Genomic DNA, 23,558 nt, shown 5'->3' on the forward strand with positions numbered 1-23,558 from the left:
GTATGTAACGTAACGTATGTATATATCAAGCTATCATATAAAATTTACTATTGCGAATTCTGTGATGATATATTATATATAATAGCGATGAATCTTTTAATAATTTAATGCTGTGTAGAAAATATTTTGGATTTAATTTAATTTAAGCTAAAAATGAAAATAGATTATAGATATTTCTATTAAAATATATTGAGATATTTTTAATGAATTGTAGCATTTTCTAGTCGAGATTTGATCAATTACAAATTAATATTACGATGTTCATTCATAATTATATATCGAATTATCACTGTTAATACCATAATGATATTTTTATATGATAATGACAAGATATTTTGATATAAAGAAGAAAAGGAAAATTCTTGATATCTTAGAATCTATTAATATATTTAAATTAATTTATATATAAATCGATTTCTTTTATTCATATTTTTCATATTTTGTTTATTTTATGGTATAATTAGTCTTCGTTCTAGTTACTTGAAATAATTTCATTAACTAAAATTGTCTAAATCGAAATTTAATTACTTTCGCTTAAAATAATTTATATGTTTAAAACAAGAATGCCTAATATATGTTCAGCATGATTCTGATAATATATATAATTATTTTTCTTAGCATGAATTTTTTGTATACAAAAATACTCTATAAACTTCACTGCACTTCATTACGCACATATATAAATATATAATTTTATACATATAATTATACTTCTTCGAATAAAAAATTTACTTTACAAGGGACGCAATTCAAGCAAACTTTTTACAATTGTTACATGTGCATAATATTATATAACTTGTCCTCGTTTTATCGCAATTCCTTCTTGAACACGAATTTCTTTTCTTGGCTTCTGTTCTGAAAGGACGTTTGGTATTCCAATCGAATAATGTTACCTGTCCTTTTATCGCAAATATTTGAACAATAAAATCGTATTTTCGTTCGTCACAATTGTTTACTCTCAAATCTTAACTGTTTAAACGTATCGAATACTTAAAAATTATATATAATCGTGGAATTAGCCGAAATTTTTTTCACATTTTATCGAATCGTATCGAAGAAATTCCACGACACCATTTCGCACTCGAGAATACGAATGGAAACAGACCGGAAAGCAAGCAAAGCAAGCAAACCTCCCTTCTCGAGCCTTCTCTTTATTTGGACGCTGCAGGACACGCGAATTCAACGAGAAAGTAACACAAACGTCGTCCTCCTACTACATACGTTAAGAGAGATAGTGGTTGAAAAGATTCTCCAGTGAGGACGAAAAAGAAGAATGAAAAACTCGAGAGGAGAAGTACAAGATAAGAAGTGGAAGTTAAAGAAGAAAAAGATGAAGAAGTTTGAAGGAGAGGGAGAAACGAAAGAGGTAAACGAGAGAAGGATGAGAAGAAAAGAGGATTAAGAGAAGTAAGGGCCAGGGTCGATCCTGCATACGGTCAGCAGTGGTCAGCAAGGGCACCGTGCCAGGCAACTGCAGACAGGCCTTAAGCTGCCTCCACAATGGAAACTCGCCTTGAATAGAATGTTGGTACAAGCGTTATATCGTTCGTTAAACATTCGCCCGAAGAGTTTCTTTGTTTCGATCCATTCTCGATCGATGCTGTGGGAACGGGTGAGCTTAATTATATTCGATCGTTGAAAAATAGAAACTTTTGTTACTTCTGATGCTGGATTAATATAAAAGGATAATTCAAATCCTCGCAATTTAAACATTGAGTTTTTAATCTTTATTTGAAGATCATGTTCGTAACAAGTTAATTTTTTTTTTTTTAACTAAATTTATATTTCATTGCAAAAATTTCATCAAAATTTTAGCAATTGTTTAAAGATATGGAAAAATTCGATTTTTTGCATTTATTGCATTTATGTTTTTTTTTTTTCATAATTAGACAATGAAGACGAATTTAATAATATCATTTTGTTAAACTGGATAGGATAAAATCCATAAAAAAAAAGTTGAATATTATAATAATTTGTAGCATTACGGAAAAATAGGCAAGTGTTCGAGAAAATGGAATACTAAATAGATGCTTGTATCTTGTAAAGATGGAAGGAAGGATATACTGAAGATGAAAGTTTTCGCGAGTTTTCCCCGTGAAAGTATATCCGTTTCGTCGAAATAAGATCGTTTGAAGAGCTAGGATACTTGAAAACGACGATATCAGATAGAGACGATTCTTTGAACCGTTAAAAGCTCTCCGAATTCTCGGAAACTTAGAAGTCTCGAGACTATGGAAGGTCTTAATCCCGATAGTTTGAAAGTCGAGGAGTTTTTCGAGTTTCTCTTGGAGAAAGAATTCGAAAATCTCGGTTGCCACTGGAAATGCTTTCCAGTGCGCACATGTTACAATAGAAAATTTTAAAAATATCCTTTCGCGTGCTTCGAGTCTTCGAAATAGTTGTTAAATATACGAAATAAAAGATGTAGTAAGAAAATATGGAGAGAAGAGGATTGAATAAGAATGGCTAAATTAATCTCTGAAAAATATATTTGATAATTTTAAGAACTTTTTGTTCGTTAAAAAATATTTTAAAAAGAATAATTATTTTAATTGGAAGATTTATTTAATATTATTTTTTTTTATCTAGATTTCATTAGAGCGGAAAAATATTTGTATTTGCGTATTATTAGGATACTCTTATATTTTTCGAACCAAACAATTGAATACGAATAAATATTTTGTAACTACATTTCTCCACGAGAGACGGAATGTAACAATTTCTGTGCTTCTATTATTTTAGCGGAACTATTTTAGACCGGCAAACGTAACACAATCTTCCAATTATTTCGAGCAGTGTCCGTTTATTGTCTTTGCAACCAACAAGCAAACGGAACAAGTCGAATCAGCCAACGACAAAGAGGAAAAAGTTCCGTAAAGAAACAAGCCTTAAACAGCATCGCTCAAAGAGGAACGCATATGTGCTGTTCAAAAATCAAATGATCAATGTCTTTTTAGTAACCATTTAGTTACTAAAAATTCAAAAATTTTCAAAAAATGCAATTAGATCAATTTAAATAACCTACATATCTTTTCATTCTTTGTAATATACACTTTCCACGATCCAAGAAAAAAGGCTATATAATTTTTCTTACAAGAAAAATATTTGTAATCAATTATAAAAAGGGAATATCAATCAATTAAACACGTAATTAATCAATTTTTCGTGTAAATAATCCATACGATCTCTCGTCGACACTCTTCTATTTCTAATTTACGTTTTCCTAACCTCTACGACGCACACTTCCAATCTAGAAAAAAAGAAAAAAAGATGGGCGCAATTTTCTCATCAATTTGAATAGCGTTCCTTGTAGAGAGGGTATTTAAGCTGGACATTATAATCAGATCCCAGTTACAAAGGCCGCCTTAACCGAGGGAACATAGGCCGAGGCGAAGCCAGCCAGATCTCGAGGCAAAACATACAAAACGATAGCTCGACAAGCCCGAGCAAGGAACCACGGTGCATGCCGGTACTGTAGGAGTCGGTGAACAGGCGAGTCGATCAGGCCGGGCATCACGCCAGTCTTCCAAAGTCTTCCTTCCACCTTCGCGACGCTCTTCGCCGCTCTCCATTGTGCCACGGTTATTCACGGTAATAGAACGTCTCTCGATATGAGACGTTCTCCACGATATCGCCTCCTTTCGTCTCGTTTTTGAGCTTCGTTCTTCGTCTCGTTCGATGGAAAAGAGAGAAGGAATGGTTTCCACCGAACCTGCGGCCAGCACCACTTGAACAACACAGGTACGAGGAAGATCGTTTGCGGGATCGACGAGTCGAGAATAATTCTGTGCAGGTAGATTTGGATGGAGATGAGAGAGAGAGAGAGAGAAAGAAAGAGGTTCAAAGGTTTATTGAAGTTTGTTTCGAGTGCGTAGTGATTTCGAACGTGTTTTTAAGATCGTTTTTAAGGTTAAGTTAGTAAGGTTAAGTGTTAATTAAATGTTGGGAATATTGTCGGGATTTGTAACTTTCTCGATTGTTTAGGCTTGTCTTGTCGGTAAATTAGGTTATTTTATTAACACAGGAGCTACGAACTTCTTTATTATTATTGTGTATTGTGGATGGATATGCGCATACATATGCTGCAGCGTTTCTAGTAGATTGTATTAGTAGAATGAATTGGTAGATTTTTTTTTTAACATGTGTCGATTTTTTAAGCCTAGGTTTTGCTAATAATATAGGTTCTTCGTTTCAGTATCATTTGAGCACTGTTTCCTTTATCCTTTATTTACTTGATACATGTTTGAGCAAATTTTCGTGCGATATTTGTTTCTTGCATCCATTTTCCGCATTCGATCAATGGAACGGATTCACTTTCAACTTTTTTTTCTCACGCCTCTTTTTTCTTTTCTTTTCATTCTTTTCATTCTTCCCATGCCAATCATTCACCGAAAACGCTTCTTAACCATGCATCAACGTACAAACGCCGAAGGATTCTCTCGCTTTTCAGTCTTATCCATGGTGAAATAATTCGGTGTCAAGATTAATAAGAGAACGTGTCGTGGAAAAAGAAACAAAACAAACCTCCGTCACACATTGTATTCGTTACAACACGCGCACATGTACATCTCGTGTCTACCATTTTCAATTTTTTAATCATTCCATTCCAATGATCATTGTTGAGCTTGACGATTCGAGTTTAAAAAACTCGTCAAGCCTAATATAACATACAACCGTTCATATGCTCCATTAATATTTAGTTCGATTTATTTACATGGATCTAGCTCAGCGGTTCCCAACCTGCGCGCCGTGACCGTTGCTCTCACTCTCCGTTTCAATGATTTTTCGCGCTCGTTACTAATAATTTCGCATCAATTTTTTTTTCTTAAATTTCCTTATCGAGTTTACTCGAACAGTTACGGTTGAAAAGAACGATCATGGAGCACGCAATGGTTTGGAAAAACATCGATCTCTGCCGAAGCTGAAAATGAATGAATAACTCGGCTCGATTTCAATATAGTTTTCAGAGCTCGATCCTCGAAATGAGCCGAATCGACGTTGCCATTTTTTTGCCAAGGTTTTTTTCCTCGCACACCGAATTGTTCGCCGCGAGGGGAGAGAGCCAGAGTTTTCGTTTCTTTTCCCGCGAGTCCCTAACGAAAGATTGCATGCCTCGACAGAGCAACCAGCGAGCAGACGGTGGGTGCAAGTTGGCGCATCAGCAAGGAGCCCACGGACTGGTTCGCGTTTCCGCCGGTGAACTCCTCGGCAGGACCCACGAGGAGCTGGTGCTCCTGCTGATCCAGCTACGCCGGCAGAACGCCACCATCTACAAAGCTATGGAGACCTGCCAGATGGAGATCGAGGCACAGGTCCGAACATTTTTCAGAAAGACCACCTAAACGAGGACGACGTATATGACTGACGGAGGCTGTACCTTTCTCTTCGACTCGCATCTGCGATTTTTTTACGTCGTTTTCTTTCGTTGCGCAATCGCTTTCGACGAGTGTCGTTCGAGCGGATGGAGCTTCTTTTCGAGCTTTTCCTCCATCTTGAAAAACGAAAAGAAGCTCCAACTTGAACAACGCTTTAATCATATCGTTTTCAACGACAATTTTCGAACACGCATCTGCCTCTCGTCCGAGTTTCGTCTCGAAAATTTCGTGGAACTTTTTTTAAGAAAAAAAAAAAAGAAAGATCGATATTTTCACGAGCGACGTTGATAGATAACCGCGATCGAGAATCCTGTTATCCGCGCGAAAAATGCCGCGGCGGAGAACCGGTTTCAAGGACATCGGTTTCGAGGAGAAGAACGTCATTAGAATAGGAACTTTCCTCCTCGGAAAAGAATTCCACCTTTGTCCTTTGATCGGTCGCATTCTTCGAAAGATGCTTCTTTTTTTTTTTTTTTTCATCATCGAGATTCTACAAATTTCTTCTATATCGAATGTTGTTTTTTTTTTTTCTCTCCTTTTTTTGAAAAAAGAGAAATTTTCCACGCGTTGGATACGCGAACGAAATTCACGAATTTATCGTTCTCGAAATAATTTACATCGAGTGAAAAAAAATTGAAGAAACTTGGACCGTAGTTTTCGACTTACAGTTGCACAATTTATCGTTCTCACCCAACACGCACCGACCTAATCGACTCTAAATCCATTTTACGTAAGATCACATTCACTCTAACTCGTTTTATACCGACTCGGTTGCCCCGAGGCGATACGTACTTTTCCGAAACAATCTCTACAAATATAATATAACTCGAAAGAACTGTTTCTACGTAGTTTTTACGATTCAATCGATTTTTATTTACACTTCAATCGAATAATGCAATTAATAAAGGTTTTTTTTTTAAGAAAAAAGATTCTTGTTTCCATAAAGATTTGTTTCAAATACAAAAAAAAAAAATAGAATTATATCAATGCCTATTGGATGAAACAAGAGACTTTTATCTCGCTCTCTCGTCATCAACTCATGGATTATTTTCTTTCTCTCCATCTCGTTTTGACTCAAATTTAAATTGCTTATATAAAAAAGAAAAATTTATTCGAATTACTAAATACTATTTCATCGATAAATTTAAGAGAAAGAAGAATTAGAACGGATCTCTATTTTTTCAATTCTATCTTCTTTTCTTTCCGTTGGACTCGTTCAAAACACCGTCAACTTTCTCGAAATCGAGAGCCAGGATCTCTTCTCTTCCATCTTCCGTCGAATGCACGAATTATTATTAGTTTTGTGAAAAATTTGAACCACTCCTCGTCGTGTTATCCCATTCTTTTTTTCTTTTCCTTTTTCTTTCTCTTCTCGTCGATCTCGGTGAGGTGAATCGTGATCAGGCCATCGAATCGTTATATATCTGGATTCGGCGAAAATAAGTGGTGTTCTCGTCGTTTCTATACAAAACTGGTCTTCGAATTTTCTCGAAATTTTCTCGAAATTTCTGTGAAAAGCGAGTGATGGGATAGAAATCTGTAACCAGGGAGGTTAGAATGGTAAAATGGTAAATGGACGTTTCGTTCGTTGATTCTTCTCGTTCTGTATCCTCCTGGATATTATCGACTTTGTTGAATCGTCTTTCGATGAAATTCGAGGAACTCGTAGAGAGAACGAAGAAATTCGCAGAGGAGGAGCACCATTAGAGAGAACGATTGGATAAGAAATATTTTTTAAATCGTCCATCTTTTGTGACCCGCAGGCTAGATTGGCAGAGCTCGATACACCGCGACGATTGGAGAACCTTCAGAAGCTCGACGAACTGAAGAAACACCTGATGGATCTCGAGAAGCAGGTACGAAAAAAAATTCTCCAACTTCGATAGTAAAATTTTCACCCTCGAATATCGGGTCGCTCTCAAAAAAAATTATTTTTTTCCAACGTATAATATTTTTAAATACGAGTTTTAAAATCGAAAGATCGATACGATAGGAGCGGCGGTAATGAATTAAACGAAACGAAATTTATTTCGACGGCCCCGCTGCTTAATTATTCCGTCCGAGTTTCGTCGAGCGGTGGCAAGTTTTTCGAGGGTTAGCCCGATTAATTGAGAAACTTGGCCAAGTTGATCGAAGTTGGAAATTCGATGCAACCTGTGTATATATGTATATATGTATGTATATACTTTGTCGCCGTCAAGTACGAGAAGGGCAAGCCGTTGGTGAATCTGGTCGACAATATGGTGAAGTTGGGCTCCCTCTACAATCGCAACACTGCCAATGGGACCAACAGTGTATCCGGTTCACGACACGATCTGGCGCACGACAATTCGAGGGATCATCGGTTGGAATTCAATCAGAAGGTGCAGGAGCAGCGTTTGCTCGCCGAGGAGCGAAGGGACTGGGACCGATTGAGCCCCGACCACGGACAATTACAGGTATCGATCATTTAACAGTTAATTTAATTCAGTATGAAATTATTTCTACGAATTTATCATCTGAGGTTTATCATTCGAGGCAAGCTGAGAGTATTTATTAGAGGTTGAACATTATAAAAATTCAGTAATTTGTAAAATTATAAATAAAATTTTTTTAAGTAAACTACAATTACTTAAAAATATATTATAAAATTTTAAAATTTGGTAATATTATTATTGCGTGGCGTATTTAACGTTGTTAATTTGTTAATACTGGTAAAAATGTTTAAGGTGTATTGTATCCTCTAGAAACATACGTCATAAAATTTCAAAGCTGCTGTTGATTGATATATTCAACGTGGAATGAAAAAATCGACATTTCTTCAATGGAAAACGTCAATATTTTAATACGTATAAAAAGAAAAAAAGAAAAAACAATTGTAAAAAAAGAAAAAAATGCAATCAAATCCAAATAAAATAATTCCAAAAATGCAATCGAAAAATACGAATCTCCTATTTGCGAGAAAATCAAGAAGAATCTGTGTATGAAACAAAAATATTCCCTTCTCCAGATAGTAACGGAAATGGGAGAAAAAAACAGGTTGTCTACCAAGTTGTTATAAAAAGCAAAAAGAAACATAGACAGAATAACACGTTTCGTTTGAATACATATATATATATCTCAAGAATTAGTTTCCCTTTGTACCATAATAGATACTACTTTTGTGCACTTCCCTACAAATTACCTTACCTACCGAGAAAACGTTCTCATGGTAAATACGAATTAGCGGGATCTTCCATAACGGTGCGTAATACCGACCTGGAAAATCGAGAACGAAATAAATAAGGAGACGACGCGTGTGGGTTGGAAAATTACGAACTCGAATACGATTTAAAGATCCTTTGTGCAGCTTTGTACGTTATTATGATTAATACGCGTCGAAATACGAGACGTTGTGTTAAAAACCGCAATTTTTTTCTTTTTTCTTCGACTACGATTACGACACAACGAGCATCGCTCGTTCTAGCGGAATCGCTAGATTCCGGTTGAAACGCGAATCCGTTCCACGCTCGGGTGGAAGCTTCAAGGTTAACTCACAGCGCCGCTTGTGTGTCGTAGGCCAAGGTGCAGCAGCTCTACAAACTGGATCGGTTGCTCCAGGAGGAATCCGGAACACTTCACAGTCTTCAGCAAGACAAGGCGAGTAACGCGATCTGCCCGATCTGCGAAAATGCCAAAACGCGTCTGCCTCTGCTCGTCTCTTTTTTCTTTCTTTTTTCTTTTTTTTTTTTTGAATGCTCTTTCTTTTCGCGCTCGTAAATCATTAACGCACGTGACGAGTGTTGTGTATTCGTACTTGTAATTGATACGTTAGCGCAAGATCACGTAATATTCGATCAACTTATGCAATTGTTTAATTTGGTGAAATATATCGTTCAAAGGATCATAAAATGGTAAAATTGAATGCGATTTCTGAAAATTTCTTCTTCTTATTTATACAAGGAATTCTATGAAAATTATAAATTGAAAATCATACGATTTATAAATTAGATAGAAAACAATATAAAATTAACGATTAAAATTAATCATTTTTTATCCAATGTTTACGAAATTTCGCTCGAGATCACTTTTTTCCCAACGAATCAACCTCCTCTCGATTTCTCGATTTGCAGGAGATCCTGGAGAAAGCTCTAGGCGGTCTCCGGCACAAACTGCAAGGAAGCAGGAGCAATTTGGCGGAGGCGGAGAGATACAGGAAGCAACAGCTTCTGTTGGAAAAAGAGCTGAGCAGAGTGAGGGTGTTGTTGGCGCACAACTCGAAGGTAGGATGAATCTGAATTATTCTCAACGAGTCTTTTGATTGGCCGGTTAAAGTAAAGCCGCGTTTTGAAAGAAAAAAATTCTCTTCCTATCTCTAAGAGTTTTAATCTCGAACAAGAGGCGCGGGATAAAAGTTGAATCGATTTCGCGCGTATTTTCTGTTCGACGACAAAGAGACGCGAATTCAATCGAAAACTTTTCTTTCGAATTTCGTTCCATTCTTCGAAAAGAACGAAGAATTTCTTTCAAAGTGAAAAGTAATCAGGATTTTCCCCTCTTGTCGAAACAATACATACATACATACATATATATATATATATATAGAAAGTAGAGAAATAGTATGCGGTTCCTAAAAAGAAATTGATTTAATCGTCCCATTCATTGTTTCCAGGTAAAGCCGGTATTCTTCCAGGTAAATCAAAAGCACAGAAATAGATAAATTTCCGTTTTGCTCGTATCGTCGACCTTAGCTTGTGCTACTGGCACGCGTCAAGGACAAGGAATAATCTTCCCCCTCCCTCGTATCTCTTTCAGAAACTCGAAGAGACGGTGGCCGAGAACGCGAGATTGGAACAAGACCTGGTTGTGCTTCGACAGAAGCTTCAAGCGTCGAGAAGATACGCGGGGAACGTGACCAGGGACACTTCGGCAACCACTGGCCCTCTCGAAGCGGAATTGAGACGGGTTCAACAATTGGTCGGTGATCTGCAGAGACAACGAAAGGAATTGAGTATTCAAGTTAGACAGCTCACGGAGAAGTCTCATAACTTGGTGCAGCAGATCCGACCGCAACCTACTTCTGGTGAGCCGATGCGTGAGCTTCGCTCTTGTTGCCCAGCCAAAGATTAAACGTTAAATCTAATAAAAGTATAACCGGATCTAAATTAAAGAATTTTAATTCAATATCGAGTTTATCTTTTTAAATTTAATTAACCGAATTGAATCAAGAAATGCTCATTAAAATGAGCTCCAGTGGAAAACATTTAAACAATATCAAAATTACTGTCTGTGTCTAGCTTAGATTTTAGTTTTTAAATATTAAAAATAAAAATTTAGATCTAACAAAAGGAAATACTGATATTATTTTTGAAATATCAGACAAAAAACAAATTGCAATAAATATCTGAATATTTTTTATAAATGGACAAGTTTTATACTAGATATTCTTAATTACAAATATTGTTAAATTCTAGTGCTTCAAATATTGTTCTATCAAGTTCATTTTCTATAATTTTATAGAAAATTAATCAAATACAATTTTAATGTCTAAATTAAAGAATTTTAATATCGCATTTATTTTTTAAATTTAATTAACTAATTAAGAAATGTTCATTAAAATGAGTCTCAGTGGAAAATTTTCAATTTAAACAATTGAAAGAAAATGATGATAATAATATCAAAATTACTGTCTGTGTCTAGCCTAGATTTTAAATATTGAAAATAAAAATTTAGATCTAACAAAAGGAAATACTGATATTATTTTTGAAATATCAGACAAAAAACAAATTGCAATAAATATCTGAATATTTTTTATAAATGGACAAGTTTTATACTAGATACTCTCAATTACAAGTATTGTTAAATTGTATTATGCTTCAAACGAATTGTTCTATCAAGTTCATTAAAATTCTTCTATAATTTTATAGAAAATTAATCAAATACAATTCTAGTGTTTAAATTAAAAAATTCTAATATATTTAATATTTAATCTTTTAAATTTAATTAAGAAATATAATTAATTAAGAAATAATAAGAATTAAGAAATATTCATTAAAATGAGTGTTTCAGTGGAAAATATTTGAACAATTGAAAGATACTTGATAATAATATCAAAACTATTGTTTGTGTCTATTCTAGATGAATTTTATTTAGATGATAAATATAAATGTAATAAATATCTGAATACTTTTTATAAATATGTTATATATATTTTATACTAGACCTTTCAATTACAAGTATCAAATTCTAGTACAAATTTTGCTTCAAATGAATTGTTCTATCGAGTTCATCAAAATTCTTCTATTATATAATATTATAGAGAATTAATCAAATACAATTCTATCCCATATTGTTACTATTGCAGCTCCTCAAGTGCACCAGCCGAAGAAGCGAACGCAAAACTCTTGGTTGGAGACCGACCTCGATTCCGGAATAACTTTGGATCACGGTTTGGATTCGCCATCGAGCCCCGCGTTATCCTCGTCGCCCCGTGGCAAGCAGAACGGCGGACCGTATCCGCATTTCAATTCACCGACGCAGATCAAAGACTCGTCACCCACGAGTCGTCAGCAAGCCAACCTGCAATCGTACCCCCAATCGCCGCAGAATCATATTTCTTCGCTCTCCCCTCAGTTACGTGAACAGATCCACCAGCATCAGCTGAAGCAACAGCTTCTCAAGGATCAGATGCAAGGAAAAGGAGGTCTTATACAAGCGAATGTCGCTCCGTTGTATATAAACACGGATTCTAGAATTCAAGGTGAGAAGGAGTGGTACAATTTTTGGGGAGAAAAGGAATAGTCAGTTTCTTTCAAATTCAAAAACTCCAGGCGAATGAGTGAATTTTTGAAGCAGAAATTTAACTTTTATTAAAAAAAAAAGTGTGATGGAATTTGGCAGAGAATGGAATTTCAGTGAGAAAAGTTTTGGCGATGAATATTGGATTTAAAGAATATATGAATAATGATTTTTCACCAGGTATCTTGACTAACATGTAACGTGGTTAATTCTGATTCTCTCTACTTTTTAATGTTTTTTTGACAATGATTTTTTTCTTCAATGAAAAATGTTCCATATTTAATTACCTACACAATTTCAGAGAACAGCAAGCAAGATGGGAATCTGACAAATGGCGCAATTCTTCCACCGGAGTACATTCCACCTCCACCACCGCCTCCATCCCTGAACGAAGAAGCGTTGTTGAACGATAATTACAGACAGAACGAGGACAACAAGTTTACCGGTAAGCGAAATCAATAACGCAATCATCTTTACAACAATATAGATTGCTGACTCACTATAATTGTGTGTTTTCAAGGCTTGATCCACAACCGTGAGAAACAAGAGATTAAGACCGTGCGAATAGTGAAGCGGGAATCGGAAAGACGGCAAAGAGATAGAGGAGACAGAACTGGAAACATTGGAATTCCATTAACGAACGGGCTTCAAGCGCCCGGGGGTGCGAAGAGATTGTGCGACGATGATTTAGGAGGTTCTCAGAAGTTCGAGGTAATATCCTCGAGTCTCGTGCATCACCTTCTCTCTCTCTCTTTTTCCATTCGATTCTTGTGAAAGAATGTTCGTTATATACCTCTCCTATTTAACATTTTTTCCCCAAGAAATGTTAAAAAATGCCAAAACTTATTATTTAAAAATTTAGAATACAAATGTTCAATCCTGACAAGTGAAATGATAGAGATATCAATTTTCTTTAGAATTTAGAAACATTATTATCATTATTTAGACATTAGAACTTTGGCAAACTCGATAGTGTGTCTCAGCAGCGACGTTGTTTCAATTTTATTTCACTCTATTCCCAATCAATTTATTTTTAGAAGGCTCAATTAGGAAAGGTGGTAGAAGAGTCGCCGATGATTCACGCTCAAAGCACAGTCCAGTTGACGGACTTGGACGACGTGCAGTTCCAAAGAAGCATGTCTTTGCCGAGAGGTTTCGGCGGGCAACGGCTGCAGCAGCCGGAGATACATCAAGTTCCGGTTGTGCCTCCTCCTAGAAGCGATAGCATGCACGCCTTGAGAACCATGCTGGCCAGACGTAATAAGGTCAGAGTAAGTAATTCCAGTGTTTCTCTGAACCGATTATTTATGCGCCAATTAATCGATCCAATGGATCTTTCTTAACATTAATCCCCTTCGTTGATCCATATTTTATCTCCCCCCCCCCTCTCAAATTCTTTTTACGTTCGATTAATTTTTGAAAGCATCATTCATTGTGCTAACAATTTATTATTTTTCTTACGTAAAACGTGAATAACAATTAAGTGCTAAACTTTATTTTGCACGTGTTACATTCATATTGTTCGATCATCTTTGATATTGTATGATATTGTTATATGTTGTGTGAAACTCGCACACTAATACGCGTTTCTTGATAATTAGAAAAAAATAAATAAATAAAAGAAAAAAACGACAAACATCGAATTTAAATTCCTTTTCGAATAGGAATTAAAATTTTCCAAAAATTTTTCTTCTGTTTATAAATAAAATCTGTCTACGTATACTATACTATAGCGCGCAGCGCATCGATCAAGGCCAAAATTGACGAGCGCCCAAGCATCCACCCAAGAGCACCAAAAGCACCACGATGATACGCATGATTTCACGCATTTTTATTCTTTCTTCTTTTTTTTTTTTTTTTTCATTGGTTTCGCCTTTCACCCCGACGCCTTATTTTGTTCGGCCCTCCACTTCCACGGTCCACCCTCGATCGTTATCTCGCCCGTCGATCGACACGCAGTTCGAAACGCAACAGGAAGGAAGCTCGGACAGTACTTTGTCGCCGTACACGGAGAGCCTCGCCTCGAGCACGCATCTTCCTATCAGCTCGCCAAATTACTCGACCAGTCCATCCTACAGTCCTAGTAGCCACCAGCAAAATTACACGATCAAATCGAGCCATCATCACCAGCCTTCGTACTATACACCGTACAGGCAGTACGGCGAGAATCAAGCGAGTGTTCAAGAACCGATAAGTCCGGAATTGTTGACATCGAGCAACCTCGAAGGTCAGGAGAAAGCTTACGGCTCGTCGTTGAATGTAAACACATCGAGCTCGCCTCAATTGTCGCCCGTGTTCAAGAGCGAGGCGGCGAGACAGATTATCAAGGAGATGACAGAGAAAAAAGTCGAGGGGCCGAGACGCAGGCAGATCCCTCGCGAGAAAAGGCGACACTATACCGTGTCCAGTAGCAAACCTGTCCTCGACCTAGAGGATACGTTCTCAAAGATGGTATCATTTCTTTCTTTTTTTTTTTCTCTATTTTTATTTTCTTTTGGTATTTTTACTCGTTTCTTTTTTTTTGCTATTTCTCTCTTGGTGTTTCTTTCTTTTTTTTTTTTTCATCGTCATCCCAATTCATTAGTTTCTCTTTCTTTCCTTTGTCGATTCCATTTTTCCAACTTTGTCGTGTCCTGTGGCGTTGCTTTTTCGTGTTTCATTGTCGCGAGCGTGAAATGTGTACGATTGGGTGTACGAAGGCTTTTGTTTATTCTTTTGCAACGTTGCACAGGGAATGGGGAGAGCCAGAGACGACCTGGACATGGAACGAGCGCTCAGGCCGAGAATCAATGCTCCGGATGTCGTCAGATCGACGTTGAGCCACAAAGAGTTGAAGTATAACGAGAGCACTATCGATCAACTTTTGGGAACGCCGAATAAGATCGTGATTCCCGAGAGATACATACCTGAACAGGTGAGATAATTTAATTATTTTTACGTTCTTTTCTCGATAGAATTTTAAAACAATTGCAATTTGTAGACACCGGAGTTAACCGCGGAAGAGCAGGAGCAACGATTGAAGAAAGCGGAAGCAATAAGAAAGATGTTGTCTGAAACAACCGTGACCGCGCCAGACGGAAGTGGTATGGATCATTTCACAATTTCATTACATCCGGGTACTTTTTGCATATAATATTATATGGTTAAATGAATCGTTTATTCTTCTTTCAGACGACAATATTAATATCGAGCAATCTGATAGCTTGAAGAGAAAAGTAGTGGAAGAAAAACGACAAAGGGAGCATATTCTACAATTGAATCAAATTTTAGCTAAGCAAGTTATGGAAAAGAGCAAGATGGTGGCGGGTACGTTGAATCCTGACTTCTCAAAATGCAAATATCCGATTATTCGATTTGATTCATTTTGCATGAATCTAATAATATTTAGTGTATAGTGGTGTGATAGCATGACCAATTTTATTAGCTTTCATGCCTTCTGCTTATTTTTAGTGCAGAAGGCTTGTGCTTATTCAATATGTTGTATAATTTTTTCTTATTTGTTATAATTTTATTATCGGAACTAGAAGAATGTGGCTTTTTCTTTTATATATATTTATATTTTAAGTTTTATTGCTAGAAATATGATTTAGAAATTGGAATATTTTTTTTTTTTTTTTAAAAAGAAACATTTTCTCTCTAGTTCCAAAAATCACAAGATGTTTTAAAGAATTTTTCATTGGCATGCATCATCATAAATATTTTATAATTTCGTTTATACGATTAATTTTTTTTATCGAGATTCCTATTAATGTAAATTATAGTTGTGTCATATGTAGTGAGTGTTGTTTGGATTGTTTATACTGTGTATAGGTAACCAGGCACACTGACTGACATGCTTTCTCCATCTTCCCATATAGGACACGCACATCATATTATCGTTTCTCAGGTTTGTTTATATTTTTCTTTTTTTTTTTTTTTTTTTTTTTTTTTACATCTCCCTTCATATATCCTTTTTTCAATTAATTTTCATTTTTTGTAGTGATCCTTTTTTTTTTCTTTTACTACACGCTCGTTGGAGAAATATAAGAAATTAAATTTTACAAATTTGTTTGAATAATTTGCGAATGATATATTTTCAAATGTTACCATTAATGTATTCCTGTGAAACGATTTTGTCTCAAATAGTTCTCCAACGAACGTTTCATATCGATTCGAAATTAATTCTTTTATTTTGATAGTGAAAGCACTGGCTACCCTTCCTTTGAAGACCGAATCGAGCTTAGAAGACGAGGATCTCTCGCCTGTAACACCATTACCACTATATCAGCAGAGGGAGAACTATTACTCATAAGAAAAATGATAGAGAAGCCAAAATCTCTCGCAAAGCTGACAAATCTTTTTAGCACAAAGTGAAAACGTTACTGCCAGCCCGGAACAACAGAGAAACAAACATCTTTCTTCTTCAAACATTTTTTGAAATTTCATAAAAAGGTGGTTTACCATTGACACTTGCTATTATGATTATATTAACGATTTAAGAAAAAAAAAGATGTTTTTTTTTATTTGCATCGATATTGTACATAATCATCGATTTAATAAACTGATAATAAATAGCTGTCCTCTGGATTGTCGATAAGAATTAGTAATGTAATGGATGTTGAGCAAAATTAGATGAATGATATTTACAGAAGAAAATAGTAAATATCCAAATGAAATTATTTCAAAAATAAAGAAAGTTTTAATTTTTTTTTTATGCGTTCTCTTTCCTAATCAAATTCAATTCCCTTTTTGTAACATATATAGTTCAATCGACTAATAATAGCTTATATTTACTATTTTCTACCTGAAATGTTATGATCATTTAATCGTGACGTCGAGACAGGATGGTTTCAAGTTTCGACTCGTATGAAACTTTAATCGTGTCATTCATTGGATTACTGAATCTATGTTAAGAACACTTTTAACAAGAAATTTCGATGAATATTCTACTCTTGTACGGTCTTATACAGTTTTTAAACGATAAGCACATATAAAACTTCATCATGATAAAATTAAAGACTTATTATGAGGCCTATATTTCATAATGTAAATGTTGCTCGAACGTAAAATATTCTAGCGATATGATATTCTGAGACCATTTATGCTTGATGCCATACTGCCTCGATGTTTTCTCTTCTATTTGAAGAGAATGCTTCCACAAGTTTCTATTACTAGCAATAATGATAATAATAATAATAATAATAATAATAATAACAACAACAATAACAATAATAATAACAACAATAATAATCATAATATTAATAATAAATTAAGAAACAGCGATCGCACAATGCGGTTTATTTAGAAAAAATGACTGTAATCGAATTCCTCTAACTCGTATGAATGCTGTTATTTAGGAAAGGAATCAAGTATAATGATAAAATAAATATTCAGGAACATGATTAATCACCGAGTTCGGCTAATATTAGATAATTTGAATGCTATTCCAATTTCTTGCTACTATAATTTGTCAAAAAAATATTACTTAGATTCTAACATTAATTCTTATATAATTTCAATTTCTATTTAATCAACTTTATTCTTTTTTATAATTCTTTCATTAATAAAAGATTCGTTTGTAAACTACATATTAGCCGAATTCAATTTTTGTTTATTACACGAAACCATGCTTTGCAAACTCGTCTTTCAGTTTTGAATTTACATTTACATTTATATTTACTAACGTTAATAGCAAATAATTTATTGTATGTATGTATATATATATATATATATGTATATATTGTAACGAGTTTGGGAATCATCGGTTCAAATTGTTTATGTAAGAGGAATAAATATGTATATTAGAAATAAGTTAGAATATAAGGTTGCGTTTACGCTAGGTGCTATGAGCAACGCAACATAGTCAAATAATGAATAAACATAACCTCTAAATAACGATCATTGAACTGACTGAAACGAGTCATTTTTAGATATAAAACACCGATCGAGAGTATACGAAATTTGGAAATAAGTTCTTCGAACATCTGTGTATACTCAGTGCTTTGTTTTCAATATATAAAGTGTATTGATTGAATCATCAATGAAATGTTCAAAATTACATGTCAACTATCTTATCATATAAGAATTTATATTGCTGTGGATAAATCGAATAACACTTGTTCCAATCAAGAATAATCTAACAAGTGAAAAACCAATTATACAAAATATTTCTTAATATTAAAAGGATTAGAGTATTCACTCAACTTTTTTTTATATAAAATCTCTTATTCAACAGAATAACGATAAAATGTTTATTGATAAAAATATGTGTTATCATTGAAAGTCTGTTAATTATTATTACTATAAAGGATAATTATACATCATATGATATCGTTGACAAAAAGCGAACGTAAAATTTAATGTGGTATTGTCCATATATTCTACACGTTTGATCGGTGTTTCCATCCATAAATTGCTCCAATTTCAACACGGTCAAATGCATATGAAATTTATATGATTCACTTGAATCATTCGAGTACTCTATTCGACACTTTTATTACAAACTTTCTCGTACAGATAAATGCATTTGACTCGATGTTGAATCACTCGTAATTTAAGAAACACGTAACACATATGTACGCTTTAGAAACGTCCTATAAACAGCGCGTTCTACGTCGATTTTCGCTACTTTCAACTTTTCGAAGTAGCGTGTATTTATGTTTTTCTAAGGTCGGTTCTCGTATTATTTAACGAAGGGAAAAGAATAAGCTTTGAAAGTGCGACTAGATAAGTTATGTATAGGAACTTAGATGCGTGCAACAATCGTTCGATGTCGAATCCATTTAATGGAAATCGATAGTCGACGTGTTCTTCGATATAATCGAAACTTAATTCTTTGAAGCAATAATTGAATTAATTATTATTTTTTTTATTATCATAAGATTAAACGCTCAGTTCGAAATTCTTCAAATTTTTTCCTGCAAATTGAATTTATCAATTTTTATTTCTATCCATGTCACGATAAAACAAATTAGAAAGAAATAACCCAGATAACGACGCTTCAAAGAATTAAGATACAGCATTTAGACGCGAAGCGTCGCAAAGGTGGACGAATGTTTATAAGCTATCTTGCACTGTTGTAGCCTGTTAAAAAAATCGTTCTGTTAAAATAGAACGTTCGAGTTAAATTGAAGAGTGCCAAATTACGCAAAAGCAGATCGATCGCGAAACACGGCGACTGCTCGTCAATTAAAAGAAAGAAAGAAAGAGAGAAAACAGAAGGATGAAACCAGCTAAGACTAACGCTCAGCACAAAAAAAAGTAAGGTTAAACGTAAGGATCTTCCCTCGACGACTGTCAAACCCCGAGAAAAAGGTATCTCGTTAATCATGCTAATTAAGAGATGCAATTTCTATTATATGAGAAATTCTGTATGGTCCACAGGCATCAATGTTAGGAATAATTTTTTACGATACGATGATCCGTGTATACGATGTAGGATGACGCACGGTGAAATCCAACGATCGAAAAAACGCGATCGTATCACGATCACTCCTCTCGAGATCGAGAAGAAGAGAGTTTAAACTCGCGAGGAATGGCCGTTTAGCGCAATCGTTACCATCGTGCCCTTTTTAAGAATTTTCTCTTATTGATGGACATACTACCATCGCGAGTCATTAAAGTAAACATCGAGGGTTCGAGAGAAAGAAAAGAAACGACGATGCGTATGTTCATCGTGAAAAACTGTTCGCTCGACACCCCCATTGGCCCTATGGTACCTGAGAAACCAGCGTAGGATTGCTTTCTGCGGTTGCCACTGCGCCATTAGGGTAGTTTGAGCGAAATAACTATTGTAAAAGGAAACTACTGTGGAAACAGGAACTGTTATTGTTACACGAATAAAATAAAATCCATATTACATGAGTTTGGATTGTTCATTCGTCTTGTTCCTGACTATTTGACTAAATTGCTTTTTAAATTTTATTTCAAGCAATTTCTTCATTCTTTGCTTTATGGTAATTTTTTTATGGAATTAATACACATTTGATTTATAGGCCATAATGAAAAAGATGTCTACAATTTTTTACAGAAACATTTTGCAAGATGCAGATTTTATTAATAAATCTCAGATAAAGTCTTTACTTGAAATAACCTTGTTAAAATAATTCTCAGAGTTAAAGATTTAATACCAACTATCTCTAGGAAGGAAAAAAATGAAATTTTTTTTTAATTTTGTTAAAAGTAAACAGAAACAAGATTTCTTGCACAAAGTAACATTTCAAAACAAAGGTAATGATTTTTTATTGATAATTGATATTCATATGATAATTTTCCTTTATTATCCTTTATTATCAAATGATTGATAATCTTTATCTATCTTTATTTTTTTCAATTCCTTTCAATCTTGATTCAAATTAAATAAAATATAACCTTGGGTGAAGTTGATAAAATTGAAACAAAAAAGGATGAACAAAGGTGGAAACAAAAGGATCCGTGATGAATGGAGAAAAGAAAAAAGAAAAGATAAGGAGCGACGAAGAGATCCGAGACATCAGCAGTGATCATGATCGCCCCTCTCGTTGTTGACGAGAGGCAGAGGGTCGACGAACCAACCAATCGTGTCAGGCCCCTTGCACCTGAATTCTAATGAGGTCCACCTGGGTATATATGAGAGCTTAACCTCGGTCGAGGCAACGATTTTTCTGAGTTACTCGCGAAGGTGAGTTCTACTCTCTTTGCTTTTCTCTCAACGTCGTTCCTCTGACCAGTTCCTCTTTGCATCTTCTTTAGAATCGTCTTCTCGACTCTTCTCGTTCCATCCACGATTATTGACAATGCATCGTGATTTTCATTTCTTTTTAATTTTCGTGTTTTCTTGGTGACTTGCTTCCTTGAGTGATTTGTATCTTCTATTGAAAATTTATTTTAAGATTTCGAGGTAAGTGTCTTGAATTTATTAAGAGTAAGATTATTAGATATTTCTATTAATCGTTGAATAGTGTTTGTTTTAGCTGGATTAACTCTTTTTTGATTATCTTTCAATTCTTCTTGCTTGATAATGCGATTTGTTCGTTCCTTTTTTTGGTTTTAATGTCTTTTTGATGACTTGCTCCCTCAATGACTTATCTTTCTTCTAATGAAAATTTATTTTAAAATTCCGAATTCCAGTCAAATGTTTTGAATTCATTATTAAAGATATTAAGTGTTTTAAGTGTGATTAAGTAATGTTTGTTTCTATTGATTTCGTTTTATCTCGTGATACTCTATTTAAAGTTTATCTCGATATTTCATAATTCGTGTTCTAAATATTGAAGCTTTATAGATTATTATTGATGTTAAAATTGTTATTTCGATAACTATTGTACATTTTTATAATAATATTGACAAACGTGATATTTTTAGAATTGTTAGAACACGACGAATAAAAAGTTGAAAAATGAAAACAATTTTTATGAAAAATGTTTATCTCCTCATAATCTAAAAATTCTGCAAATTAATTAGCAAGAAAACGTTTTACAATGATCTGTTTTTCCATTAGAAAATCGCGATTCGAGAAAATAACGAAAATATCTAAGAATTTATTTTTCGAGAGCAAATATTTACAAAAGTTGTATAGAAAAATATAGAGAAGAATTGGCAAAATTTCCATCTTAGATCATAAAAATGATATTTATACGTAGTTCGATGAAATTTTATTTCGTTCGTATCATATTTCATTTTTCAATCGATATTTCTTCATTTCTTTGTCTTTTTTATCGCCTTGCAATTTAAAAGTAATTCCTAGATAGAATTCGAAAGATTTAAGGAATTAAGATTTTAAAGACTCTAAAATTAATTTATCTTCTATCATCGCATAAAATGACGATTGATTTATTAGTTAGAAATCTACTATGATCTTAAAAAATTGAAAAAGTCACGTACTAAATTTATTTGTTGTAAGTAAAAGTTTACTGAATAATAAAATTAGATTAATTAAATTATTATTTATTAAAATAATTATATCGTTAACAAAAACGAAATATTAAATGAAATATAAGTTAAAATTTTTGATTTGTATATACAAATACTTACATTTAAAATTACTTATAAAAAATTCATTTATTCTTTCTTACTTTATATAAAAAAATATTGTTTTTAAGTGATATTGTAGATACATGTTTATATAGAGTGCAATTAAATAGTTGGATAACATACATATTAGATAAAGAAGCAGTTTATATCGATTGATATCGAAAATCAGTCAAAAAAACAGTTATCGAATTTTTATTATTTTTATTTTATTTTTTTGTCTGTCTTAACTTAATCGAATTATATCAAATTGCATCATGCATCAAGTCGAGGATCTAACATAGATAGTCCCTGTTTGTTTATAGAGCAGGAAGAACCTCGAAAGTATGTAGAACTAACGAAGAATATCGAAAGCGAACTGTTCGATTCATTTCTTGAATATTGATTCGAGATTGTGTCTATGAATCGAAACCAATGCATAAAATCAACATTAGAAATTATATCCAGAAGCAACATTGCAAATGTTTTTTTAAATTTTATTAAATTTCTTATAACTGTCATCAGAGAGACATATATAATATCTTTCAACATCTAAAAATCAATCTGTATCATTTTAAATCAAATTCGTTAGGAATTGCATAAAATGCCGAAAGAAAAAAAATTTTCAAAATTTTCCTTCTTCAAAACTATTGCAAGAAACTATCGTAATATAAACGCGATTCAGGACACGACGATCTTAAAAGGAAAAGATTAAAAGGATCGACGAAACGTTTAAGGTTAAGTTAAAGTTATCATCACGCTGGAAATAGAGATCTCACGGGTCCCTGAGAGGGCGTTTGTATTCTCAATGCAGCTCAATAGTAGTCGAGGGATCCGATGCAGCCGGCATTTTAATTCGCAGCAACGAAAAAATCCCACTATCTTCCTTTATTCTCGCAGCCTGAATCATTATCTAGCTCTTTTATTTCGCGCGAAACTTCTCAAATCCCAAGGACGGGTCTTTGATCCTTAACCTTTGTTTCTTGTTTATCCTGTAATTCTCTTCCTACGTTATTTCGGATCGATTGTTGTTCCGTAACTGGCGCCTCTATCGGGGACCATAAACTGGAATCAATTTGCTTAATCTTCGGTCGATATGAACGGAGAGAAAAATGGATTTTTACCGTCGGGAAAATTATCTCTTCTTTTATCCTTTTGATTCCTTTTCCTCGTTTATCTTTTTCTTCTCTCTCGAAATGTGCTAAATGTATTTCGGAAATAGATACGATTTTGAAGAGAATCGAATTGAGAAGAAAATATTCTTTATTTGAAAAACTTTTTTATTTCGATATTTTTTGCACGTGTTATATTCGCGTTGTTTGCAACTCGCATAACGGTCGAGATATTTTATGTGAAATATTCGCGTTAGAAATCAAATCAATTCTCCATCAGTACAGTTAAATAATTATTAAAAAAAAACAAAATAGAAAAAGATGCTTTTGCCTTCTTCTAAGAAGGAAA

At 34.1% G+C, this 23,558-nt stretch overlaps 1 protein-coding gene across 18 annotated transcripts in view; it reads left to right on the forward strand.

Moving 5' to 3' along the window:
• LOC108000905 (uncharacterized) overlaps nt 1-23,558 on the forward strand; it is a 212,793-nt gene that overhangs the window by 185,297 nt on the left and 3,938 nt on the right. For 7 of the 18 annotated variants that reach the window (XM_062076564.1, XM_062076558.1, XM_062076551.1 and 4 more), the window contains 16 exons: nt 5,121-5,312; nt 7,139-7,231; nt 7,577-7,813; nt 8,913-8,993; nt 9,467-9,616; nt 10,006-10,026; nt 10,149-10,416; nt 11,698-12,093; nt 12,433-12,576; nt 12,652-12,842; nt 13,169-13,402; nt 14,091-14,582; nt 14,863-15,045; nt 15,112-15,214; nt 15,303-15,437; nt 16,310-19,973. In XM_062076564.1, coding sequence (XP_061932548.1) covers nt 5,121-5,312; nt 7,139-7,231; nt 7,577-7,813; nt 8,913-8,993; nt 9,467-9,616; nt 10,006-10,026; nt 10,149-10,416; nt 11,698-12,093; nt 12,433-12,576; nt 12,652-12,842; nt 13,169-13,402; nt 14,091-14,582; nt 14,863-15,045; nt 15,112-15,214; nt 15,303-15,437; nt 16,310-16,422 — 3,033 coding nt within the window. In that variant the 3' untranslated portion in view covers nt 16,423-19,973. Of the gene's footprint in view, nt 1-5,120; nt 5,313-7,138; nt 7,232-7,576; nt 7,814-8,912; nt 8,994-9,466; nt 9,617-10,005; nt 10,027-10,148; nt 10,417-11,697; nt 12,094-12,432; nt 12,577-12,651; nt 12,843-13,168; nt 13,403-14,090; nt 14,583-14,862; nt 15,046-15,111; nt 15,215-15,302; nt 15,438-15,941; nt 16,018-16,309; nt 19,974-23,558 lie in introns of those variants that run through there. The other 11 variants (XR_009830275.1, XR_009830276.1, XR_009830277.1 and 8 more) reach the window with 11 other exon arrangements.

This window comes from Apis cerana, linkage group LG6, assembly GCF_029169275.1.
Source record: "Apis cerana isolate GH-2021 linkage group LG6, AcerK_1.0, whole genome shotgun sequence".
In the NCBI taxonomy this organism is placed as follows: Eukaryota; Metazoa; Arthropoda; class Insecta; order Hymenoptera; family Apidae; genus Apis; species Apis cerana.